This window comes from Drosophila novamexicana, unplaced genomic scaffold, assembly GCF_003285875.2.
Source record: "Drosophila novamexicana strain 15010-1031.04,08,12 unplaced genomic scaffold, DnovRS2.1 tig00004560-arrow-pilon, whole genome shotgun sequence".
Classification (NCBI taxonomy): Eukaryota; Metazoa; Arthropoda; class Insecta; order Diptera; family Drosophilidae; genus Drosophila; species Drosophila novamexicana.
The window spans coordinates 2,617,162-2,638,937 of NW_020825054.1; the positions used below are offsets into that span (position 1 = coordinate 2,617,162).

The 21,776-nt window shown below is 36.6% G+C and overlaps 4 protein-coding genes and 1 pseudogene across 4 annotated transcripts; 4 read left to right on the forward strand and 1 right to left on the reverse strand.

Annotated features, from left to right (window-relative positions):
* Positions 1 to 46: 46 nt before the first annotated feature.
* LOC115770835 (putative SERF-like protein) lies at positions 47 to 1,218 on the forward strand. Its single transcript, XM_030716270.1, has 3 exons — positions 47 to 186; positions 557 to 662; positions 724 to 1,218. The coding sequence occupies exons 1-3, from the start codon at positions 180 to 182 to the stop codon at positions 812 to 814; spliced, it is 204 nt and encodes a 67-aa protein (XP_030572130.1). The 5' UTR covers positions 47 to 179; the 3' UTR covers positions 815 to 1,218.
* Positions 1,219 to 3,399: 2,181 nt separating this feature from the next.
* On the forward strand, positions 3,400 to 12,880 carry LOC115770714. The gene is made up of 4 exons (XM_030716114.1): positions 3,400 to 3,593; positions 11,145 to 11,410; positions 11,473 to 11,626; positions 12,553 to 12,880. The coding sequence occupies exons 2-4, from the start codon at positions 11,168 to 11,170 to the stop codon at positions 12,651 to 12,653; spliced, it is 498 nt and encodes a 165-aa protein (XP_030571974.1). The 5' UTR covers positions 3,400 to 3,593; positions 11,145 to 11,167; the 3' UTR covers positions 12,654 to 12,880.
* Positions 12,881 to 12,984: 104 nt separating this feature from the next.
* LOC115770713 (mesencephalic astrocyte-derived neurotrophic factor homolog) lies at positions 12,985 to 14,011 on the reverse strand. Its single transcript, XM_030716113.1, has 4 exons — positions 13,835 to 14,011; positions 13,622 to 13,746; positions 13,393 to 13,534; positions 12,985 to 13,326 (listed from the first exon to the last, which is right to left on the reverse strand). The coding sequence occupies exons 1-4, from the start codon at positions 13,920 to 13,922 to the stop codon at positions 13,160 to 13,162; spliced, it is 522 nt and encodes a 173-aa protein (XP_030571973.1). The 5' UTR covers positions 13,923 to 14,011; the 3' UTR covers positions 12,985 to 13,159.
* Positions 14,012 to 15,399: 1,388 nt separating this feature from the next.
* LOC115770881 lies at positions 15,400 to 16,299 on the forward strand (annotated as a pseudogene).
* A 1,058-nt stretch (positions 16,300 to 17,357) lies between these two features.
* Positions 17,358 to 19,008, forward strand: LOC115770708. The gene is made up of 3 exons (XM_030716106.1): positions 17,358 to 17,959; positions 18,016 to 18,544; positions 18,613 to 19,008. Exons 1-3 carry the CDS (start codon positions 17,408 to 17,410, stop codon positions 18,789 to 18,791), a joined length of 1,260 nt encoding a protein of 419 aa, XP_030571966.1. The 5' UTR covers positions 17,358 to 17,407; the 3' UTR covers positions 18,792 to 19,008.
* Positions 19,009 to 21,776: the final 2,768 nt, after the last annotated feature.

Sequence of the window (21,776 nt, forward strand, 5' to 3'; positions counted from 1 at the left end):
TTGATAAGCATTTTTACGAGAAAGGTTTCAGTATCGATGCTTTAACACACTGCTGCTGACGTTTGACAGTACAACTACACGAAACATAAAACAAAAAATTTTACGAGTAAGAGCATAAAACATATAATACTTGGATCAAAATTGTTTAAATAAAGGAGCTGCCCAAAAGGAGCACAAAAATGACACGTAAGTAGTCAGACGGCTAACTTCGTTTTTCATTTCTTTGTTGCCGTTCGTTGATTATTGTGCATTTTGTGGGTATATCAAACAGTTGTATGTATATTTTTAAATAATAACCAAGCTGCAAATTTAATATTATGATTTGATTACCTTAATATTGGCGCATGACTATCGATTTATAGACTTGTGACCGCTTGTATATATATGCACATAAATATGTACATATGCATATGAGTACATGCGTAGCATGCTTGCTTCTAACCTCTCTACCTAAACTAGAAAAATTAGCACGCGTAACTATGCGGAAAGTCTGCGATCGTTTTTAGATATTAGAAAGTGATTGTAATTTAGATAATAATTCTTAGTCTTTCTACAGGTGGCAATCAACGAGACCTGGCGCGCGCCAAAAACCAAAAGAAGTTGGCTGAACAGACCAAAGGCAAGCGCACAGATAGCCTCACGGTAGAACAACGCAAAGCCCGGTAAGTGGGAAGTTGCCTGAGAGGCTGTACGACCATCTACAATATTTATAATATTTTTTAGGGACGCCGAAGTAATGCGAGAGAAGCAAAAGAAAAAAGAGGAGGACGCGGCGGCTGCTGCTGCTGCTGCAGCTTCTGGGAAGAGCAAATAAAAACGTTAATTCCAGTACCAGCTAGAACAGCGTGCATCCGTGCAATCTTTGTAGGTCACACAAAATTTTCGTTAGGCATAGTCAGTTTTAAAAGAAAGCAAAGCAAAAGCAGCAGTCGCAATCCGGAGGCACCGATCGAGGCCAGCGATCGACTCCAGGATAGTCAATGTCAAATCAAATTGGTTAAATTGCGCAAAAAAGTGAATTACAAGCTACAAAGCAGACGTATATCAATAACTACGCACCCCTAGAGAGGACACACACAAAGAAGGGCTCGTTTTCTTTAATGTTACGCTATACTGCTAAACAATTAATTATCTTAATTATTTCTCTATATACCTGACTAAATTATTTACTGTAAAATATATACATTTTCAAATAAAACATAATATACAGCCAAAACAACCAATCCATTGCTAAATATTATGTCTTATTATTTATTTCGAAAATATATATAGTATATCTGTAAGTAGTGTCTAAATTGATAATACGTGCTCAAATTAGAAAAATAGATTAAAATTCCATACTAATTAAAGCAACCAGATCCTATATGTACCTTCGTATATCTTGTTTAGCACGTACTTGTCTTGTTAAGATTCAATTAAGACTGTCTACGATAAGAGAGTATTATATTTCATATTAGAAATCCACATTGAGCTTAAGAATAATTGATAAGGTATAATATTGTATGGAATAAATCGGTAAGACTGTAAGACTTGTAAAGCTGCATAGTGGGCCTCAATAGCGTATTGTATAACATGAGACATTCTTATCCGCTTGTGAGAAAAATAGTGTTAATGCAACAAAAGGTCTCCTGTTGGACATGTTGAAATATGCAAAACTTAGAATACATAACTGGTGTCCACGGATAAAAAAAAACAGTTCTCAGTAAAGTCTGAGACTATATTTGTATATTACTTTTTGTAAAATGCTCCGCTAGTTATCGACCGTACAACTACAACAAAAGTAAGTTGACCTTTTGATCTGATGATTTTGAATAAGAGCAACAAACTATTATGTAACATCTTTAATTTAATCTTAAATCAGAAAAGAAAATCGAAATATAACTCTATTTTCAGTTTTATTTCACAGTAATGCAAACAAAAAGTAAATACATATATCTTAGGTAGCATATTTTTAAATACCCTCGACAACAAATTAATTAAACGAGCCATGGGGATTCTCGAGTATATTTTAGTTTAATATAAGACAATATATACCGATGAATTGATATGAAGGTAGCTAATTTTAGGCGAATATTCTCATGAAAAGTGATCGCTTTAGTATTCAATTTTATTAAGTATATTGAGTTGACTTCTATTGTATATTACCATATGCACTTCGAGTTTGGCTTTGTAGACGCTTCCTAATGATAGTTTGAACATTGCTACCCATTTTTAGGCATTTCATTGGTATAGGGTATCAAGAAAAAGAGAATCGCTATCGATGCGCTCCAGTGAACTTCCCAGGAGATTTTATTTTGCGACATGAAGCTTAGCACAAATTTACATACAATTGATCATTTTTAGGTCAAGCAGTAAGAATAGGTATCCTCCCAGTGCCGAAGATTGTATACTCTTGCAAAAATAACATGTATAGCAAATGTGAAATGTATTTAATTACTTAGCCACACGTACAACTAATGTAGCTAAGCAACACAGTCTGATACATTAAGCTATGTGGAAAAGAAATCAATATTTTATACCGACTGTGAATATGACATAGTGCCTTATGTCGGCCGACATACGTATAGTTTGTTCTGAAAGGGGTTTGCCTCAAAACAGAGAGAGGCATATCCATTTTTTAGCATGTTGTTCTGATCAATAAATATTCACGCTTAATTAACTTAGTAGAAAGTGTCGGCTAAGCAACAAACAAAGTGTACCGACCTATGAAAAGTAAAAAAAGAGCAAAAAGATAGATTTGGAAGGAAAGTAGTAACCATTTGTACACATACATAGGTGAAATGCCCAAAAACAAATGTAGAAACCACTAACTGGCAAGCAGACCCCTAACCAAAAATGGGCGACTGCCGAGCGTGTTGGCATCATATCTATGGCTCGTATCTTAAATGACTAGTCTTCATACCATGGCATACGGATGCCGGGACGGAGAGTGGGGCTGCAGTTGGTACAGGATGGCGTGCGAGACGCTCATGTGCAGCAGACTTCTTAGAAATCCAATGACAACAACAACAACTATGACCGGCGGCCCAAGTAATGAGCGACTTTTAATGATTTGTTGGAACTTCTAGTGCAAAACGTTGTAACTGATACCGTGGAACAAACAAATGTTCAATGTTAAGTTTTTGGTTTTCTGTTTAATAATGCTATAGAGGAGACGCGCGCATAGAAAAACAAAGAGCAATATCAATAACAGGTTTTTAGATTTACAAGCTCCCAACGCAGAGAAAGCTCCGCAACGAAAGCTTGAGTACTAGCGAGCAACCTTTAGTTTTAGAACTTTTCTACGCCACAGAAAAAACTTAATCAACGCAGCGGTCCGCGTCGCAGCAGCCAACATTGAGAGCGATTGCCGTTGCTGTCAATCGCCTCTCTATGCGACTCTCATGAGCAGCGCGCGGTTTCAGTCGCTACGTGAAACTCGCCGCAACCACAACAGAAACGCGCGTAAAAACCGAGCCAAACTCCGTGTTAAAATAAAAACAAGGCAGGCATATGATCAAATATTGGAAATACAAGAAAATAATTAATTGTTATTAATTGTGTGTGCAAATAGGCTGTCAATAAAAAGTAAAGTGCGCGCAAAAGTAGAAAGTGTAAGTGAAATTAAAATTGGCACTCTGCCGACATATTTGGCAGCATTTAATGCGGATGGATAATGCTAATGCAAATGCCAAGTGTCTGACATTATCAGCAGCCAATTGGCAAGCGAATGCAACTGCCATTTCATAGTGTATATAGTCTATGCCTTCGTGCCTGGGCACTGGTCATTGGGCAGCTTGATCGATCGATTGATTGCTAAATGCAAATCAAGTGATAAACGATCGCCACGAAATTGAAATAACAGGCGTACAGCTTTCAGTTGGTGGGGGACCCGAGCTACCCGAGTTCCTAGTCCCAATACCCAGCTGTTTGAGTCTGAGGCGATCGTCTGCCGTTGACGATCGCAAGTCGCAAGTCGCAGACGTAGTCGTGTTTTTCTTTTTATTATTTATACAAAATATATTCAATTTCATTTAGCTGTCGCTGTCGTTAAAGTTGTCTGTATGGTTATTGTTGTTGTTTTCGTCGTCGACAGCAATTTCAATATTCAAATGATCCAATGATCACTTGACTTCGACTTCGACTTCGACACGATCGCGTTTCAAAGCTCAGCAATTTCTGAGCGCCTGCAACAGCAACCCGACAAATTATAATTAATACGCCGAGCAAAACAAACAAAACAGCCACAATTAAATATTATTACTAATAATATCCACTGATTGTTTTGACTCCCGTTTGGGATCTGATCGTGCAATTGCGGCTGACCCAATTTGTTGACGGCATTGATGAAAATTTACGCACAACAAAACTTTGTTTGTTTATTTTTTTTTTAAATTTATTTTTGCTTTTGCAACTGTGCTCTATATAGACATGGGTGCACATACACATATGTACATATGTACTATGCATATACTATATAAAGTCCGATATGTATTTCCTTTGCTCTCAGCTCAACTGTTGCTCTGCTGCAGTGCCCGACATGATGTCAGCTCCATATCCCACTGCTTGAGAACGTGTTGACATTGAATTTAGCATCGACAACCTGTAATGTTGAAATTTATATTTGGGCATGCGAGTTGAAAACGTCTCTGGACCTCAAGATCTCCGACTAAAAAAGTACACATATATGAAGAAACAAAAATATTAAAGCCTTTCAAATGATGCACGTCATAACATGTGGAAACTGTTTAAAAAAGTACATGGCCTGCGTATTTTGTGCATAAATTAGTATTTTTGGCAATCGTTTTGAGCTACATTTTAGATATGCCAGTCAGCTGTGGCCAATAAAAATCACATTCATGCCCAATAAGAAGAGACGAGCCCAGAATAATGTCGTACCTGATTCATGTGTGACGGAGATTTTATATATATATATATAGTGTTTATGGTGTATTTTGTTGCTGGGGACAAAAATATTCTACTATGATTCATTTAAGCTAAAATCGCCGGACGTACATCAATTAAGGGCAACTACATCGTCTCATTAGGTTCCCTTTTAGGTTAAATTATGCACACACATTAAAAACTAATGAACATGAAATAAAAACAAAAAATAAAGTTTACGTTTCTTGACTATAGATTGCACTGTACTGTAGGGCATATCTAGTTGCGAGCCGGTTTTGAAAATAACTGATACGAGCCCGGAATTCCACTTATTGCTGCTTATATTTCCAAGAACCAAAGCAATTTGGGCTGCTGTTAATCGTCTGGAAAGTCGAAATATCGAATTTTCTAATATAGAATCATCGACATGATTGTTAGTTTCATGTTTTAAATTAAAGTTATCAAAAAATATGAAATCTCATCAGCATAACAAAATAATGGCAGATACCCAGATATTAGTGAATATACCCGTTTAAGCATTGCTTTTGCAGTGTATGCCCCTTAAAATGCCAAAAGAAAGAGCAACAAAACGTGAAGGTTAAAATTTACAAGGCAATCAGGCACGCAATAAGATAAAATAGCGGAATACTAAATGGAATACATTTCTAGAAATATGTTCTAATGCCATAAACGAGAGAGCCGCACACCTTCATATATAGGAGTAGGCGTTGACTTTGGCACAGTGGTACACAAATATCTAGAAAGGGAAATAAAGATTTTTGGTGATTTTTTATAAATGAATATAAAATAAATGTACTTTCTATTCATCCTTCCCCGACAAATCTAATGTCGAGCACTTTTTGGATTCACATTTTATTGTTGTATGCATTAAATAAGCCCATAGTGTCAGATAATTCCATTTTACACATCTCTGAGGTAACTGCCCCGACTGCCCGACTGCCCGAGCCAACAGAGGCCGACTAAAAGCATATTATTATTTCTAAAATATATAGATTTTTAGAGATCGCAATTCTCGCGACCTTGTGGACTATTTATAATTCAGTTTGTGTTTGTGCGCTGGCTCGTTTCAGAAATGAATCATTTTTATGGCAATTTTTGATATCATGTTTTCTCCCATAGGTTTCTCACTTTCGCTTGAGCACAAAGCGAAAGGAAAATCTTAGAGAATTATATTAGATTTAGTTGTTGAACGCGTTCAATGTCTGTTCATGACCGTGATGTTGATGTTGACAGCAATCTATTGCGATACACATACGCACACTGTCTTAATGACAGATACGCGCCAAAATGTATCTCAAAGATACATAGCGCCATGTGCGTGTGCTAAAAGTTTATATGAAAAACGTTCGTTCACCCAGCAACTTCAAAGGCGGCAATCGAAGGCAGCAATGCAGCTGCAACAATTTTAATTGATATATACTTGTGGCATTTACCAGTCAAGTGATTGAGAGCCTCAAGCGGAAAGACTAACAAACAATCAACGTATATAGGAAAATTATCATTCCCAAAAGCCAAGTCACAATTCGAGTTTTGGTAAAAACAAAAATATATTTATATATATATACAAACTCGCCGCGTGCTTTTAACTTGTCAAATTTGGTAGAACGATTTTTGACCGGTTTGCCAGGGCTCAACGGATGGAAACATGTGCGCCCACTAGCCAGCACAGATTGAGCAATTTTAAGCTACATCGAATCTCAATTGAAGAACAGAGATACAATACGCTTTTGTTTGTATTGTGTAGCGCGTAAAAAGTAGCACAAAAAATGTCAAATTTAATTAAGCGTCGATGCGCAAACAAATTGTGTGAGAGGCGGAGTGCGCCTCGGGTCAAACAAAAGTTCGGCAAAGTTTAAAGTGAACAACAACACGATAAATGATTTAAAGATAAATAACAAATACATGCATTTATCTACAAGATACTAAAACTAAACACGTGCTCTAGCTGCACAAGCTTATTATGCTTTACGCCTTTCTCGAGTTGATTTGTTAAACTTGATTAACCCACAAAGGTAGAGGCTCTCGCTTTGGGATGTCTGTCGTTTTTTATCTTCTCGCTAGATTTAAAATCAGAGCAGTTGACATGATTTATATTGACAATATGCATTTCAGGGCTTTCACTGCGGGTGGATTTTGCTTAGACGTTAGGCCATCAAGTCAGAATTGGGTACGATGATAAAATGCTTTACTTGTTCAATTATTAACATTTTAATGGGCCAGTCTAGATGCAACTAAAGTATTGTGTTTATTGCATCTAGAAACTTTTGGGCAGAAATATTTGCAACTCTTTCCAGCTTTTTTTAATATGTTAAGACACATAGTATTACAAGAGAGTTTAATTAACAGGCAACTGGCTTGTTGAATATATTTATTTTAAGGCGTAATACCAAAATTTAAAAAAAAATTGGAAATTATAATTTGTATTTTTACACATAAAATCAATCTTGGCTTTAGGTCTTATTTCAAGTTTTTCATTTCTTGTGCTCAATATTTTGTGCCTCTGAAATGTATTTGGGAATAAATATAATATCTATACATGATTATTAGTCATGGCAACTTTCAGATTAAGATTATAAAATTAATAATTCAAAGAATTGACTTGTAAATGTGTCTTTCGATCACTTTACACAATCAAATCAAATCATTTCGGTAGCTGTACTATAATCTTAAAAGCTACAACTGTTTGCAACCTTAAAGACAAGCAGCTTTCCAGGCCTTTTGAGCTCGCTTTCAAGCACTTTTGGCTGGCAGCCTTTCACAATTTTCGACACTCAGCAGCATTTTCACTGCTGCAGCTAAAAGGCGCGTGGGTGGGAACTTCAACACGTTGCACTCTGACAATCGCGCAACCAGTTGCACTTGTCAAACACTTGCCAACTGAAGCCCACATAATTATCGAAGCGGCCGCGGAAATTCTTCAGAAAAGTCGCCAGCGTGCCGCGCTCGTGTCGTGCGCATTTGTCCGCCCCCGCGTTCGCTTGAACTTGACTCAGTCTGAGCTTTGTAAGCAGTTTATGACCACATTCCACCAGCTGGCAGCACATTTTAGTTGTATGCAAGCGGAAGTTAACGTCAACATTAGATTTAAATGTGGTTATTACTGGAGCTATTAGCGGATGGATTCGCCTGGAAAGCGTGGCGCACCACCATTGCCCAACTGATAGCGAGATGTATTCGGCCTATCGAGAGCACTTAGGCGTTCCGCCACCTAGACAGTCGTGTGTGGGTTCACATAGTTGGCATGCCACAATTCCAATGGATGTGGGTTGTCTCACAGTCCAGCTAATTGGCCGCATCAAGAGCTTCAAGTGCTGTACTCTGGTATTACATTAACCAGCACAGACTTTGGTATCGGGCATTCAGGGCAATCTCTCTTGCCACATACGAAGCATATCATATGACAATAGACATGGCAAACTTTTGCGTTTTGTAACTGTATATAGAAGCCCTAGAAGGTCTGTGGCAACTGCGCATATTAATTTCACTAAATTCAATTTATTCACTATTTAAACAACTAAATTGTTGTGCCGAAAGACGCGTGCGAAACGCGTTGAAAACGCGCCATAAGTCTCTCCGATCTCACTGATATGCCCAACTATAGCGCAACGTGCTTGATATGTGGCCGTAAAGTGTTTACTCTCATTTATGCGACAGCCCTTCGTCTCCCCCTCTCTTTCCTATTTAATTGCGTAATTTGTTTAGTGTGTTTTTAGTTTTTCTCTTCTTCAAGATTCTGTTTCACATCTTCGCACGCTTTTGCGCCGTCCGCTTTGAGCTATTTCGCATCTGATTTTCGCTAGGTTCTTTGTATACCCATTGAAAATTGGAATGGTTCTGCCTGTCCGTGCTATAATTGTGTTGACCTCAGCGACTATAAAGGCCAAAAACCTGAAGTATGGAACGTTGATTTTCCTATTGATCACGTTGATTAGCCCGTTTCCACGAAAACGATATCTATTGGTTTATAAACTTGGCTTTTAAAAATATTTGTTCGGACCTATATGAGCTAGAAATACCAAATTTGGTATACACTTCCCGTACAATATATAAAAATGCAAAATATTTTACATATAACAAACAACTTTATGTTTTATTTGATTTGAAGGGGTTATCATAATGCAATTTTGTTAAAACTTGCAAAACTTTAAAACTAAATAGGCAAGTTTATTTTCTGATGGGTCGAAAAGACGGAAAAATGCAACTTCTTTTTAAATATCTTAACAAAATTCATTAAGTAGGATGACTAAGAGTAAAGAGACTTAGATCATCATGCTCTGCGTCTTCATTCATATTTATTTAGAGAATTTTTGTTTTTTTGTTTCTTTTTTTTGTTGGTGAGGTGTGAAGAAACGTGAACGCAACGGAAATTCGCTTAACTAAATTTACGGCCATCTGGCAAAAGAGATTGGTACAAAAAACAAAATATATATATATTCAATAGTTCCTGATCTTAGACTGAAGACTGTTTAGTAAAGTGTTTTCGATGTATGACAAGACAATTTGGCGTGTGATTATCTCATCAGCGACGTCGCATGGCCGCAGGCCCAAACTTGTTAGGCGGCACATTCAAGCTGTAACTATGCATCCGATAGATACGAACCGGCTAAATTTGAATTTGCATGTGCCAACATCAAATTGGAGCTGCCGTTGTCGGCGTTGCATGTTAAGCGTTTGATTAATTTAATGACAATGCCCGTAGGCTGCAATCGATGATGCATAGCTTAAATGTATCTGTGTGTAGTTGCTGTATGTGTGTGTGTGTGTGTGTGAGTGTGTGTATCTCATGCAGATGATATCAGCTTTCCAAAACTCCTGCAAGCAAATTGGCGCTGTTCAATTGATTTAGTATACAATTTCAAGAGAAAACATTGTAAGCGTTGTTTCAGCGTCTTTGCCAAGGAGATTTGTGTTCAATTCGTTGATTTATTTCATAGCTATATTTAACAATAGTATAGCACATACTATACACATAACTCTTGTGTAGAAAAACATTTGAATATTTCAGGCGCTTTTTTTGTTGTGCTTTTTCTAATTTTAAATAAAATTTGTTTTATAAACAATTTGCGCTGACCAAATGTTCGTGCGTCTCTTGACGTCACAGAAATCTGTTTTCTCCTTACCTTTGGCCGTAGACAATGAAGTCAAGGTGTACACAATAGACATGCCATAAATACTCGCGGTTAGTAAGACTGCTGCGAAAACAAACGTCATATATTTATTTGTTGTTGCGGATGGCAGATAAGATACGTGGTATTGGCCAAAGCAAAGCAAACGACGTGTTGGTAATGCATCTGAAAATTGCAACACCACCTCATTATTTTTACGATGCTGACAAACAGTTCAGCGAACCATAATATAAATGATAACGTTAATGCCAGGCGTTTACCTGTATGTAGAAGAAAATATCTAGAGAAACGACATCTAAGCGATCTAATATGATATGCCCTGCAAAAAAAATTCGATGAATTAAATTATACGTTTTTACATAAATGCGGGAGTTAAAAATAAAAAAGAAAAACATTGGTTTTTTGTTTTATAACTCGAGCCCAGTTGCAAACATATAACCGAAGTTTTCGTTTTATTTTTCACTAAAACGGAATTTTTTTGTTTCAGATGGTTTTCTCTTATATTAAAAATTTGTCTACCTGAATTTGTATGCTGAAATTCGACCAACTTTTGGTTCATGAACCCATTAAAAATGGGTATAAGGGTATATTGTATTTGTGCAAAATCCAAATGTATGTAACAGGCAGAAGGAAGCATCTTCGACCCCATAAAGTAGCCGAGTCGATCAAGTCGATCAAGTCTGTCTGTCCGTCCGTCGGTTCGTCCGGATGTATGAACGCAAGGATCTCAGAACCTATACGAGCTAGAGACTTGAAATGCTAGATGTTGGTGCTCCTAGTGCCTGCGCAGATCGAGTTTGTTTCCGATAATCGTAACTTACTCCGTTTCCAAGCAATCGATAAAAATCGATATCGATATCCTGTTTTTGGGCAATTTTGGTAAATAATAAGAGCTAGAGTCACCAAACTTGACATATAGCTTCTAAAATGGAATATATATATTCATTTGATGTTGGAAGAAGAGTGTTCAGGGTATCCCCTAGTCGGGAGCTCCCGACTAGAACCTCTTACTTGTTTTTTGTTTAAGTTTTCTTGAAGTAAATGAACTTAAATTAAATTGGTTATTTCCTAAATTCTTTTTATACCTTTTTTAATAAATTGTTTTTTTGTTTTATACTTTCTTTATACTTTCAGTTAATTTATAAATCTCATTCAAAATGCCGAAGCCACTCGTTAACTCCTGCTGCATGTGCCAGTCGACACGCAATGGCTCTGTTATATCCGGAGTCCTGGCCATTGTGCTATCCATAATCACGATAATAGTGATATTCACAACACGTGTGCATTTCAAGACAATTATCTTCGATTTTATACCAAATGATATAGTAAAAATCATACTGGTGATAAATCTATGCATGACAATATTAATTTCATTGCTAATGATCGCTGGCGTTCTTAAAGTGCGTATATATATCCTGATATAAATTACGCCAGTTGTATTTACATATATATACTTTTACAGCGCAATCATTACCTGATGGTTCCTTGGGTGGTGCTGGGCATAATGATTGCCATTGGCCTGCTGATATCTGTAATATACACGGGCGTCGTCTTCTTCATCGATGGTTTTGTACTTACGGGCGTTCTGTGGCTGATCTTCGGCCTGATTTGTTGTGGTAAGTGCATATCCACACCAGCCTATGGTGGCTTCTACTTGTGAGGTTTTTAGCACCGGATGGCGTTTAATGCTAGCCGTTTTTACTTCATTGGCGCATTTATCATGCGCCGATTACCTGCATGTTGAAAGCAAGTGACGGCACGGACGGAGGAGTTCAGTCTGCTGACAAATGAGGCGCGAAGTGCTTGCCGCGCAATTAGTTTAGCTGCCAAATGGCAAACATAATAAACGGCATGTGTGGCAGAACAGTAGACACTCGCATATAAAAGACTACAAGATGTTAGGTTGTATTATTTGTAAAGCTATAGCCGAAATTCGTGACTCTCATCCTTCGAGTAAAGGCATACTTCAGCAGTAAATAAAACAAAGACTACAATTGAATTTGTTCCAATCATTGCAAATAAAAAACAGCTTGCAGTCCAGATATTTCAATTAGTATTATCCCCCGAGTTATAGACACATCTTATTATCCCCCTATCGATATAATTATAGTATTTGCAACTGCTTTTTATTTATTAGAATTACTTGAACTTTGCAATTTAATTGATCCTCCACAGCACTGAATACAAATTTGAATTGATACAATTTATTTGGCGAACGCAGGCTCAACTTGCAAATAGCTATGGTTCAGTTTAATTTACTGTTTCGTACATCTGCCAAATTAAAAAAAAAAACTCTATTTTTCATGTTTTGAGTTTACCGCGCAATAAAGTCCTGTCTTAGTGAAAAACTACCGGCATACGCATTCAGTCCCATTAAATTATATTTTGAATGTTAGCATTCGTTGGTTCGCGTTTTTAGTTTTTAGCCTGAAAGTATGCTTCTGGTTAGACTTTATTCGATATGCAGTACAGCACAAACGCCCATTTTTTTTTTAGATTTGTGCAAGCGACAAATGTAACTAAATATATTGATCTTTTTCAGCGGTGCTCACATATTGTTGGTGCGTCGTTTATAGCGAATACGCAAATCTAGCCGAGGAAAGCGAACGTGGACGTTACAACAAGCAGCCCTATCGTCGTTGATTCCCAGGTCGCACCATCCAGTCACGGCTGATACACCATATGCATCTTATCTGTTAGTAGATAATACTAAAACTGCTTATGTTCGTAATTAGCTCATATGTTTAACTAATAATTTTAATTTAATTATTTAAAAATGCGTGCCCAATTTGGCATATACGAATACATATAGCTTAAGTAAATAAAATGTATGGGGCCCGTAGTAAGTGCAATCGAATTACTTAACATTTACAATTATCTAGCATCACTGTCCACTAATTTTTGTTGTAATTTTTGTATTGAGAAAGTAATTTTGTTAACACGTAAATAAAACAATATAAAATGCGAAACTGTATGAGGTCATTGTGGGTTTTATTAAGTCTTCTCCCACATTTGCTGCTTTTTTTTTATTTCAAAATAGATATTTTCTCTCAAAGTCTATCAAAATTGTAAATTAACTAAAATATATGTATGTGGGTGTATCTAAGTATTGAGTGGGCATGTGTGTCTTGTAAGCTAAGTAAATGTGTTTACAGTTCATTTCGCGAATACTTAGGCTTGAGCTCCTCGATACGCTTAATAAAATCGGATTTTTCAAGACAACCTTCACAGCTCTCATCCCAGTCGTTGAGAATCTTCTTCAGATCGCGAACTTTCAGTTTCTTGAGATCCACACTGTTCAAATCAATTTGTTTCTCTGTACAATTAAATGAAGATATAGAAATATAGCAACTACGTCATCAACTACGCGAAAATTACATACCATATCGCAAATCGCAAATTTGTGCATCCTTTTTCTTCAGTTTCTCACAGACTTTCTCCGCTGGCATTGACCAGCTCAGTGGCTTGCTCAGTTCATTTAATATTCCTGTGGCAGACTCCTCAAGACCGCCCAAGTAGTAGCACTACGTGGTTTAAAAAATATATACGTGTTTTATTGATAGATTGGTTAGACAACCTGTTTACCGGCAAATTGGCCTTGGGCTACTCACAAATCTGTGTTCCTTGTTTTTCTGTGTCTTGCAATACTTCTTGAATGCTGTTTCAATCAGTTTGTAATCCTTCTTTGTCGCGTCGTCCAGTGTGTCGGCAAAACGTTTGACAGTCTTCACGCAAACTGTAATTAAGTTTCAGTGAAAATCTGTTCTAGAACAGTTTATACATACGTGGCCATCAACGGCACATTTCTACGGCTATGCACGCACCTTCGCAGTCATCTTCTTTGAGCGCCAGCGCCGTCTGAGCGACGCCAATTATGAAACAGATCATGAGTACTATATGTGACGTGTTCATTTTGCACCACCTTTGAATTGTTTGATTTGATAAATTGGTTTTGGAATGTCCCACGATAGTTTGCCAGCCAACTTGTTAGCTCTTGTGTTCTTAACTGTGTGACCAGTTTCTGAAATATCTATAATACCACATTTCTGACGGAAAGTACTAAATTAAACACAAACTGAAAGTAAAGATACCATAATTTTTCGTATCGGAAAAGAAAGGTCTAAATGTTTTTGCTAAATCTTCAGAATACGTTTCTGGCGGTGGAAAGTATAAATAAATAAAGTAATTAACAAATAAGACCAATCGTGCTTACAGTGCCAAGTCAAAAATGAACATCTGTATACTTCAAAGTTATCGATAGTTCCTTACTAGTAAACACTCACGCAGAAGAGTATACTTATTTAACACTGTCAGAACATTTTTATACCCTTGCAGAGGGTATTATAGATTTGTCGTGGAATGTGTAACGCATAGAAGGAAGCATCTCCGACCCCATAAAGCATATATATTCTTGATCAGCATCAACAGCCGAGTCGATACAGCCATGTCCGTCTGTCCGTCTAACCGTCTGTCTGCTTCTATGCGAAGTTTTTCTATGGACAATTTTTTTGTTTTTCATGATATCTTGGCCAAACTCGGCATTTATTAGTTTTACTATGCTCCTCATATATATGCAAAATCCTATTAAGATCGGACCACTATATCATATAGCTGCCATAGGAACGACCGGTCGAAAATTAAGTTGTTGTATGGACAACTTGTTTGTTTTTCATGATATCTTGGCCAAACTCGGCATTTATTAGTTTTACTATACTTCTCAAATATATGAAAAATCCTATTAAGATCGGACCACTATATCATATAGCTGCCATACGAACGACCGGTCGAAACCCAGGTTTTTGATTAAAATCCTGTTTTGGTTATTAAGATATCGTGACCAAACTCGGCATTTACTATTTTCCCGGTACTTCTTAGATACGGGCAAAGCACTATGAGCATTATGAAAAGGTTGCGTCTGCAAGGGTATTAGATCTTCGGCGTGCAAAAGATAGCACTTTTTGCTCGTTAGTAATTAATTATGGAAGATTTTAGACAATATAACATTCTCATGTAATGCTACATAAATTTTGACAAAAAACCAAATCATTTTGACCTGTTAGACGGGAAATAAACAATTACCCTATACTAAATTTGTAATTAACGAAATATTTATGATAGTTTTTTTTTTGTATATATGTATATAGTGGGGAAGCTTTTTCTATAAAATTTATTGTCCATGATTGTTTAAATCAACCGATTTCATGAAATGGAAGTGAGCTTTCACAATAAGCTTTTTATTTTAAAATAAAAGCTTGCAAGCTTGCATTTAGTAAAATAGAGCATTTTGCTGTATATAATAAAAAGCTTCAAAGCAAGTACTTGGTATTAGTTGTTTGTCGAGCTTACAATAGTTTTGGCAGTGGACAAAGATTTTTGTTGCCATCAAAGAATGTCAAATGAAAACAATGTATTTAACGCCGATGAGGTGGAGGCACCCACGTGGCTGGACTCACAATTTCTAAAAAATGTGTTGGCAAATAACTTAAAATATGATCAGGTGGAAGCACAGCACTATAAAATCTGTAAAGGGTGATCATTATGCCAGTGTTATGTTTAGAGTCGCTGTGGAATATAAAACCCAAGCGGACAACAAGGCCTCTAAGTCCTTAATAATTAAGACAATGCCCGAGCTGGAGGACTTCAAGAAGGAACAACTGGACGAATCACACATCTTCCAAACAGGGATTGTATACCGATATACTGCCGAAGTTTGAGCCCATACTGCGAGAGGCATCCGATGACATATCGCTTTATGCGCCTTGCCTATACTGCAGCTTGGATCCGCGTCAGGTAATGATTTTCGAGGATCTGGTGCCCTTGGGCTACACTGTAGTGCGCGATAGGGAGCCTACTCTCGAGGAGGTGAAATGCGCCTATTCCAAGCTGGCCAAGTAGCATGCCGTTAGCTAGAAGTTACAAAAGGAGGAGGCAGCCGTATTTGAAAAATACAAATACAGTTTAATGGAGCTACCCAAAATAATGGAGGATCCCTTTATGAACGGTATAGATTACTTCATTAGAATGCTGAATGAAGTGCCTGACTTGAGTGTCTATAAGCCACACTTTTACCAGGAAACGTTTAGAGCTTCTCTTGTGGAGTATTCGCGAGAATCGTCAGGAAAATGGGTATTATGTGCTATGCCACGGCGATCTTTGCATTAGGAACATGATGTTCAAGCATAATAAAGATAGTGGGTTCTTAGAGGATTGCATGCTGCTGGATTTCGAGATGAGTAATGTGGGTCCCATATCAAATGCTATCGCCCGATCAACGCCAATATCATCGTAATGAGTTAATTGAGTTTGAGTTATTTTTCCCATTTCTCGGCGACCTTAAAGAAAATAAAATATGCAGGCGAATTGCCTAATTTGGCCGAGTTTCACCGGCAGCTGTTTTGGCAAAGACACTTGGGTAAGTTAAGACTATATATATATATATATATATATATATATATATATATATATAAATTAAGATTTATATAATAATCCTCGCGGATTATCTATATTTAACATTATTTGGGTAATAATAAATTTTAAAACACTAGGCCGATGCGCCGTAGTGAGTGAGTTAATTTACGCGCGAAGTCTCTGGGCCGATGTGCCTCAGTGAAAGCCGCATTAAAAACTAAATTTACAAAAGATTGATCAAAAATACCTAAGCTATTGTGTGCTTTCACAACGGCCGCTAGAATGCTTAGCTTGCGCCTCGTGCGCTGCCTTCGTGCAAGAACATCCGGCCCAGAGCTATGTCAGCATCTGCGGCTGGTGTTATGTTGCATTTTGCTGACCCCTGTTAGCTCGTAAGAACATTCGGCTCAGTGCTATATCAGCATGTGGAGCTGGTGTCGCTGACCTCTGTTAACTTATATTGTTCAAAAATAAAATAAATAAAATAATAATATAAATGTGCAATAAAAACTTGTTTCGCATCATTATTGTGTAGAATGTCGACAAACTTTATTTACTTCCTCTAGGTCAGGTACTTGAAATCTATATATCTTATCTAATCAATAAAAGCAGGTGGATACTTTGCAGTTGGTTGGAACCAATTAGCTAATATTCTGTTAACAGTATAATAACAGATAAATGTATGTGGAAGGGCGCCTTTAACGATCGACCTCTAATTTTCTTATTTATTTTCTGTTTGCAAATTCAATGTAATTGGCCTTTGAAAATATTACAATATTTTCACAGCATACCAACCAATATTAACTGCATTAAAACCTGTCAAATAGAGTTCCGTGCTGTTGATAGGTTCTCGAAAGCTTTCGGCAAAAACGCTTAAAAAGACGTGTGCGCTAGAGAGAAGCTCATTATTAATAGTTTCGTTGACTCGTTCACTAAAAATACTTATTAAATATACTTATATAATATATATAGTTATAGTGCAAACAAATATGGCAGCGACAACAAATGATAGCTTCAACGCCGATGAATTGGTGGCACCCGCGTGGCTAAACGCGCAGTTCTTTGAGGAAGTACTTGCCAAGCATGAAAAGGCACCAGAACTCAAGGTTGTGAATGTGAAGATGTCTCCAGCGAGTGGCAAAGGCGATCACTATGCGAGCGTTATGTTTCGTGGTAATGTTTCGTATACCACAGAAAAGGGCGAGTTCTCCAAGTCGCTGATCATTAAGACAATGCCAGAGGAGGAGGGGCACAAGAAGGAAATGCTGAGTGATTCCTATCTCTTCGAGACCGAGATTGGCATGTACACCAAAGTGCTGCCCAGATTCGAGGAGATTTTAAAAAAGTCTGGTGATGAGACTAGGCTATGTGTGCCTTGTCTCTATCACAGCCTTAAGCCGCGACAAATCATGGTATTTGAGGATCTGGTGCCGCAAGGTTATGCTGTTGTCAGGGATAGGAATGCTACTGTTGATGAACTGAAGGGCGCATTAACGAAGCTAGCCAAATTGCACGCAGTTAGCTTTCAGGTTCTACATGAGGTATTACCTAACGCATAACAATTTAGAAAAACTAGTAAGCATCGCTTATATCTTAGACACCAGATTTTCTGGAAGAATTCAAACATGGCCTGTGCTCAATGCCGAACTTTATGAATGATCCCTTCTTGACGACGGGCTTTGGTAATTTTATGGAGTTTCTTGATAAAAAACCAGAGTTTACCAAGTACAAGCCATACTTTAAGAGCCTAGAGCATACTTATATGAAACTCTTCACTGATATAATGGAAGAGTATCGTGAAAATCGACAGCCCAATGGATACTATGTCTTATCCCATGGAGACTTTCATCTGCGTAACATGATGTTCAAGTACAACAATGAAGATAACAGTTTTGAGGATTGCATGTTACTTGATTATCAAATATGCAATATATGCTCGATTACCATCGATGTAATATATTCTATTTATATGATGATGTCTCCCGAAGATCGTCAGCACAACTGCGAAGAGCTAGTTAATTTTTATTTCTCCACTTTTGTTGACACATTAAAGAAAACTGGCTTCAAAGGCGAACTGCCGAGTTTTGTGGAGTTTCAGAAACAAATGTCACGTCACAAATTCTTTGGTAAGTATGAATTGAGCCTAAAGATGCACCTTAAACATTTTTTTTTTTTAAAATGTATTTTTTTACAGAACTATTTCTTTTGTCAACATTTCTTCCGATGCTTCATGGTATAAGGTCCAATGCTTTTGATATTCCTGAGGTGATACAAAAGAATGAAATTCGTAAAAAGATGTACTTTTTGGATGAATATGTCGAAGATGTTAAGTTTTTGTTAAACAAATTCGAAAAATTGGGCTATTTTGATTGATTTGATAACATAATATAGTACAGACGAATGCGTAAACTGTCACAATACTTTTCCAGCTGTTCAGGGCATTCAAAATAAAATTAAAATGCGTAACTTAATATGAACGCCAACACATTTGTATCTGCCGATCAGTTTCACTTTAAAGTCTTATAAGGAGAAGAGAAGCCACAGACTGCTGTGCAAAAAAATTTTATGAAAGCTATTCATAATAAATAAAAGCGAGCAGAGAATAAACGAGAAAGAAGGCTATCTTCGCCGAAGATCTAATACCCTTGCAGACCCAACCTTTTCATAATGCTTATAGTGCTTTGCCCGTATCTAAGAAGCACAGGGAAAATAGTTAATGCCGAGTTTGGTCAAGATATCTTGATAAACAAAAAAGGTTTTTAATCAAAAACCTAGTTTTCGACCGATCGTTCCTATGGCAGATATATGATACAGTAGTCCGATGTAAATAAGATTTTGCAAAAATGAAGGGAGCATAGTGAAATCTTTAAATGCCGTGCTTAGTTTTCTATACAACAATTTAATTTTCGACCGATCGTTCCTAAGGCAGCTTTATGATATAGTGTACCGATCTTAATAGGATTTTGCATTTATATGAAGAGTATAGTTAAACATTATAAATATCGAGTTTGGTCAATATATCTTGAAAAACAAACTGTTTTTTCATACAACAACTTAATTTTTACCGATCGTTCCTATGGCAGCTATATGATATAGTGGTCCGATCTTAATAAGATTTTGCCTATATATGAGGAGTATAGTAAAACTAATAAATGTCGAGTTTGGTCAAGATATCTTGATAAACAAAAAATTTGTCCATAGAAAAACTTAATTTTAGACCGGTTGTTCCTATGACAGCTATATGATGTAGTGGTCCGATCCAGCTGGACTTAACATATGTGCTGCGTGCAACATAAAAGGGACTTCTGCAAAGTTTCGTCAATATAGCTTTAAAACTGAGAGGCTAGTTCGCATAGAAACAGACAAACGGACTTGGCTGTTGATGCTGATCAAGAATATATATACTTTATGGGGTCGGGAATGTCTCCTTATATGCGTTACACATTTCATGACAAAATTATAATACCCTCTGCAAGGGTATAAAAAATGAGAGAGCTTTTATATTTTGTTTCATCATTTTTCATTTATATTTATAAACAATGTTTTAGAGATAATTTAGATTATTCTCATCTACGAATTGCTATCTATCTAGTTAATATTGGAAACGTTTGCCTAAAAATGAATTGAAAAACTCAATTATCTTGTATTAAGCCCGTCAGTACCTTACAGATAAGTGAACTTTTTATCAGCATAGTATTTGTTAAGTAGTATATGTAATTATTAACTCTAGTCCCGATTAAAAGAGTTCGCTAAAAGTTTTTTTGATTTGTCACGGTGAAACGTACTTTTGTTATTTATAAACAGTCATAAAACCGGTTATATACTCAATAACAAACTTAATAGTATAGTGTAGGTTGCGTTGTAATTAAAAATATATAAAGCCGTGTTTTGCATGAGGCTTATATCAATTCGTAAAAGGTAAGAGAAACCTGTGGAGAAGTAAAGAACAATCAGCCCACAATAGTTTGGTATCTATAGAAATATGTAATTATAAATAAATTAAAAACAGATTACTTTCATTTAAATTATACACTTATCCATCGTCAAGGTATTCCTTTTGATAATACACTAAGCTAAGCTCTCTTGCGGAGAAAATTAAATAGCAGAAAGTCTAAGAATATTTCATTTCTTACATTACATTTTACATTACATTAAAATCTTGGTTTTTATGTATGTATATATTTATAAACTTATATTAACTAACCATTATATCTAAAATATTGGTTGGTTTCAAGCATTTGACGCCGAAACTCAAACAAACTAGGCACCTTGCCCTGGTAGCCACTCTTCTTTAATATATTCACAAAGGTTTCCAAGTAGTTGTAAATAAGTTTATTCGATTTCTCTCTCTCTCATTCGAAAAATAATATCGTTAGCCACAGATCCCACGTAGAACAACTGGAAATTCAAAAGCATACATTCGAGTCACTTGAACATCATATTACGCAGATGAAAGTCCCTATGATATAGCGCGTAGTACCCATTTCCTTGACGGCTATCGCGATATTCCCGAACTTTACATCAACTACTTTGAGCTCTGGTGCCTTGAGATGCTTAATCAAGACCTATCTGATGAACTCTGTGTTAAGCCATTGTGGCGCATCGAGCTCATCCGAGTTGTGGTTGTGGTTATTGGAAGGCATTCTGGATGTTTTTGCCAGGCTTTTCAACAAAGGGGTGATGACAATTAGATGAGTGGCAAAATAAATCGATCCGATCATCGCTTTTCGCCAGATTTGAAAGAAATTGTACACGTTCTGCCAAGGTATGTAACGAGCACTTTTTTGCGCACCTCTCCACGTTCAACTCAAAATTTAAACAAACAATCGTATTTTAAAAGTTTTGTAATGTCAGCCACATAATAGATATATAATTTTAATAAGAATCAATACCGACTCGATTTAATTTTTGTCTTCTGTCCTATTTTTTTGATAAAGATCTTAGGTCCTCCCTTAACATGCATATATCGAGTTTTTATTAATCGATATTAATCGATGCGCAGCTCGATTAATTTCAGCATATCTCGAAATCTGCAAATGCTGTTACTGCAAATTTTTAGTGTATGTCCAACTTTTTTTGACTCTAAACTTTTATCTTATTTTGCCACCTATTTTCCGCGTTTGAAAAATGTTAATCGCCATTAAATATAATACATATAGAAATTAACATCTATACATACTAAAATACAAATATATAATCCTTAACCCACCTTTTATCAAAGGCGTGTCGATTTGCGAAGTGTTGAAAACGTCTCAAATTATCACAATGAGTTGGAAGCCCAGCACATGGTAAACAAATTTGTTGGTAAACACATACTATATGTGTATGTTTATAGCGATGCGTTATTGTAAGGAGAAT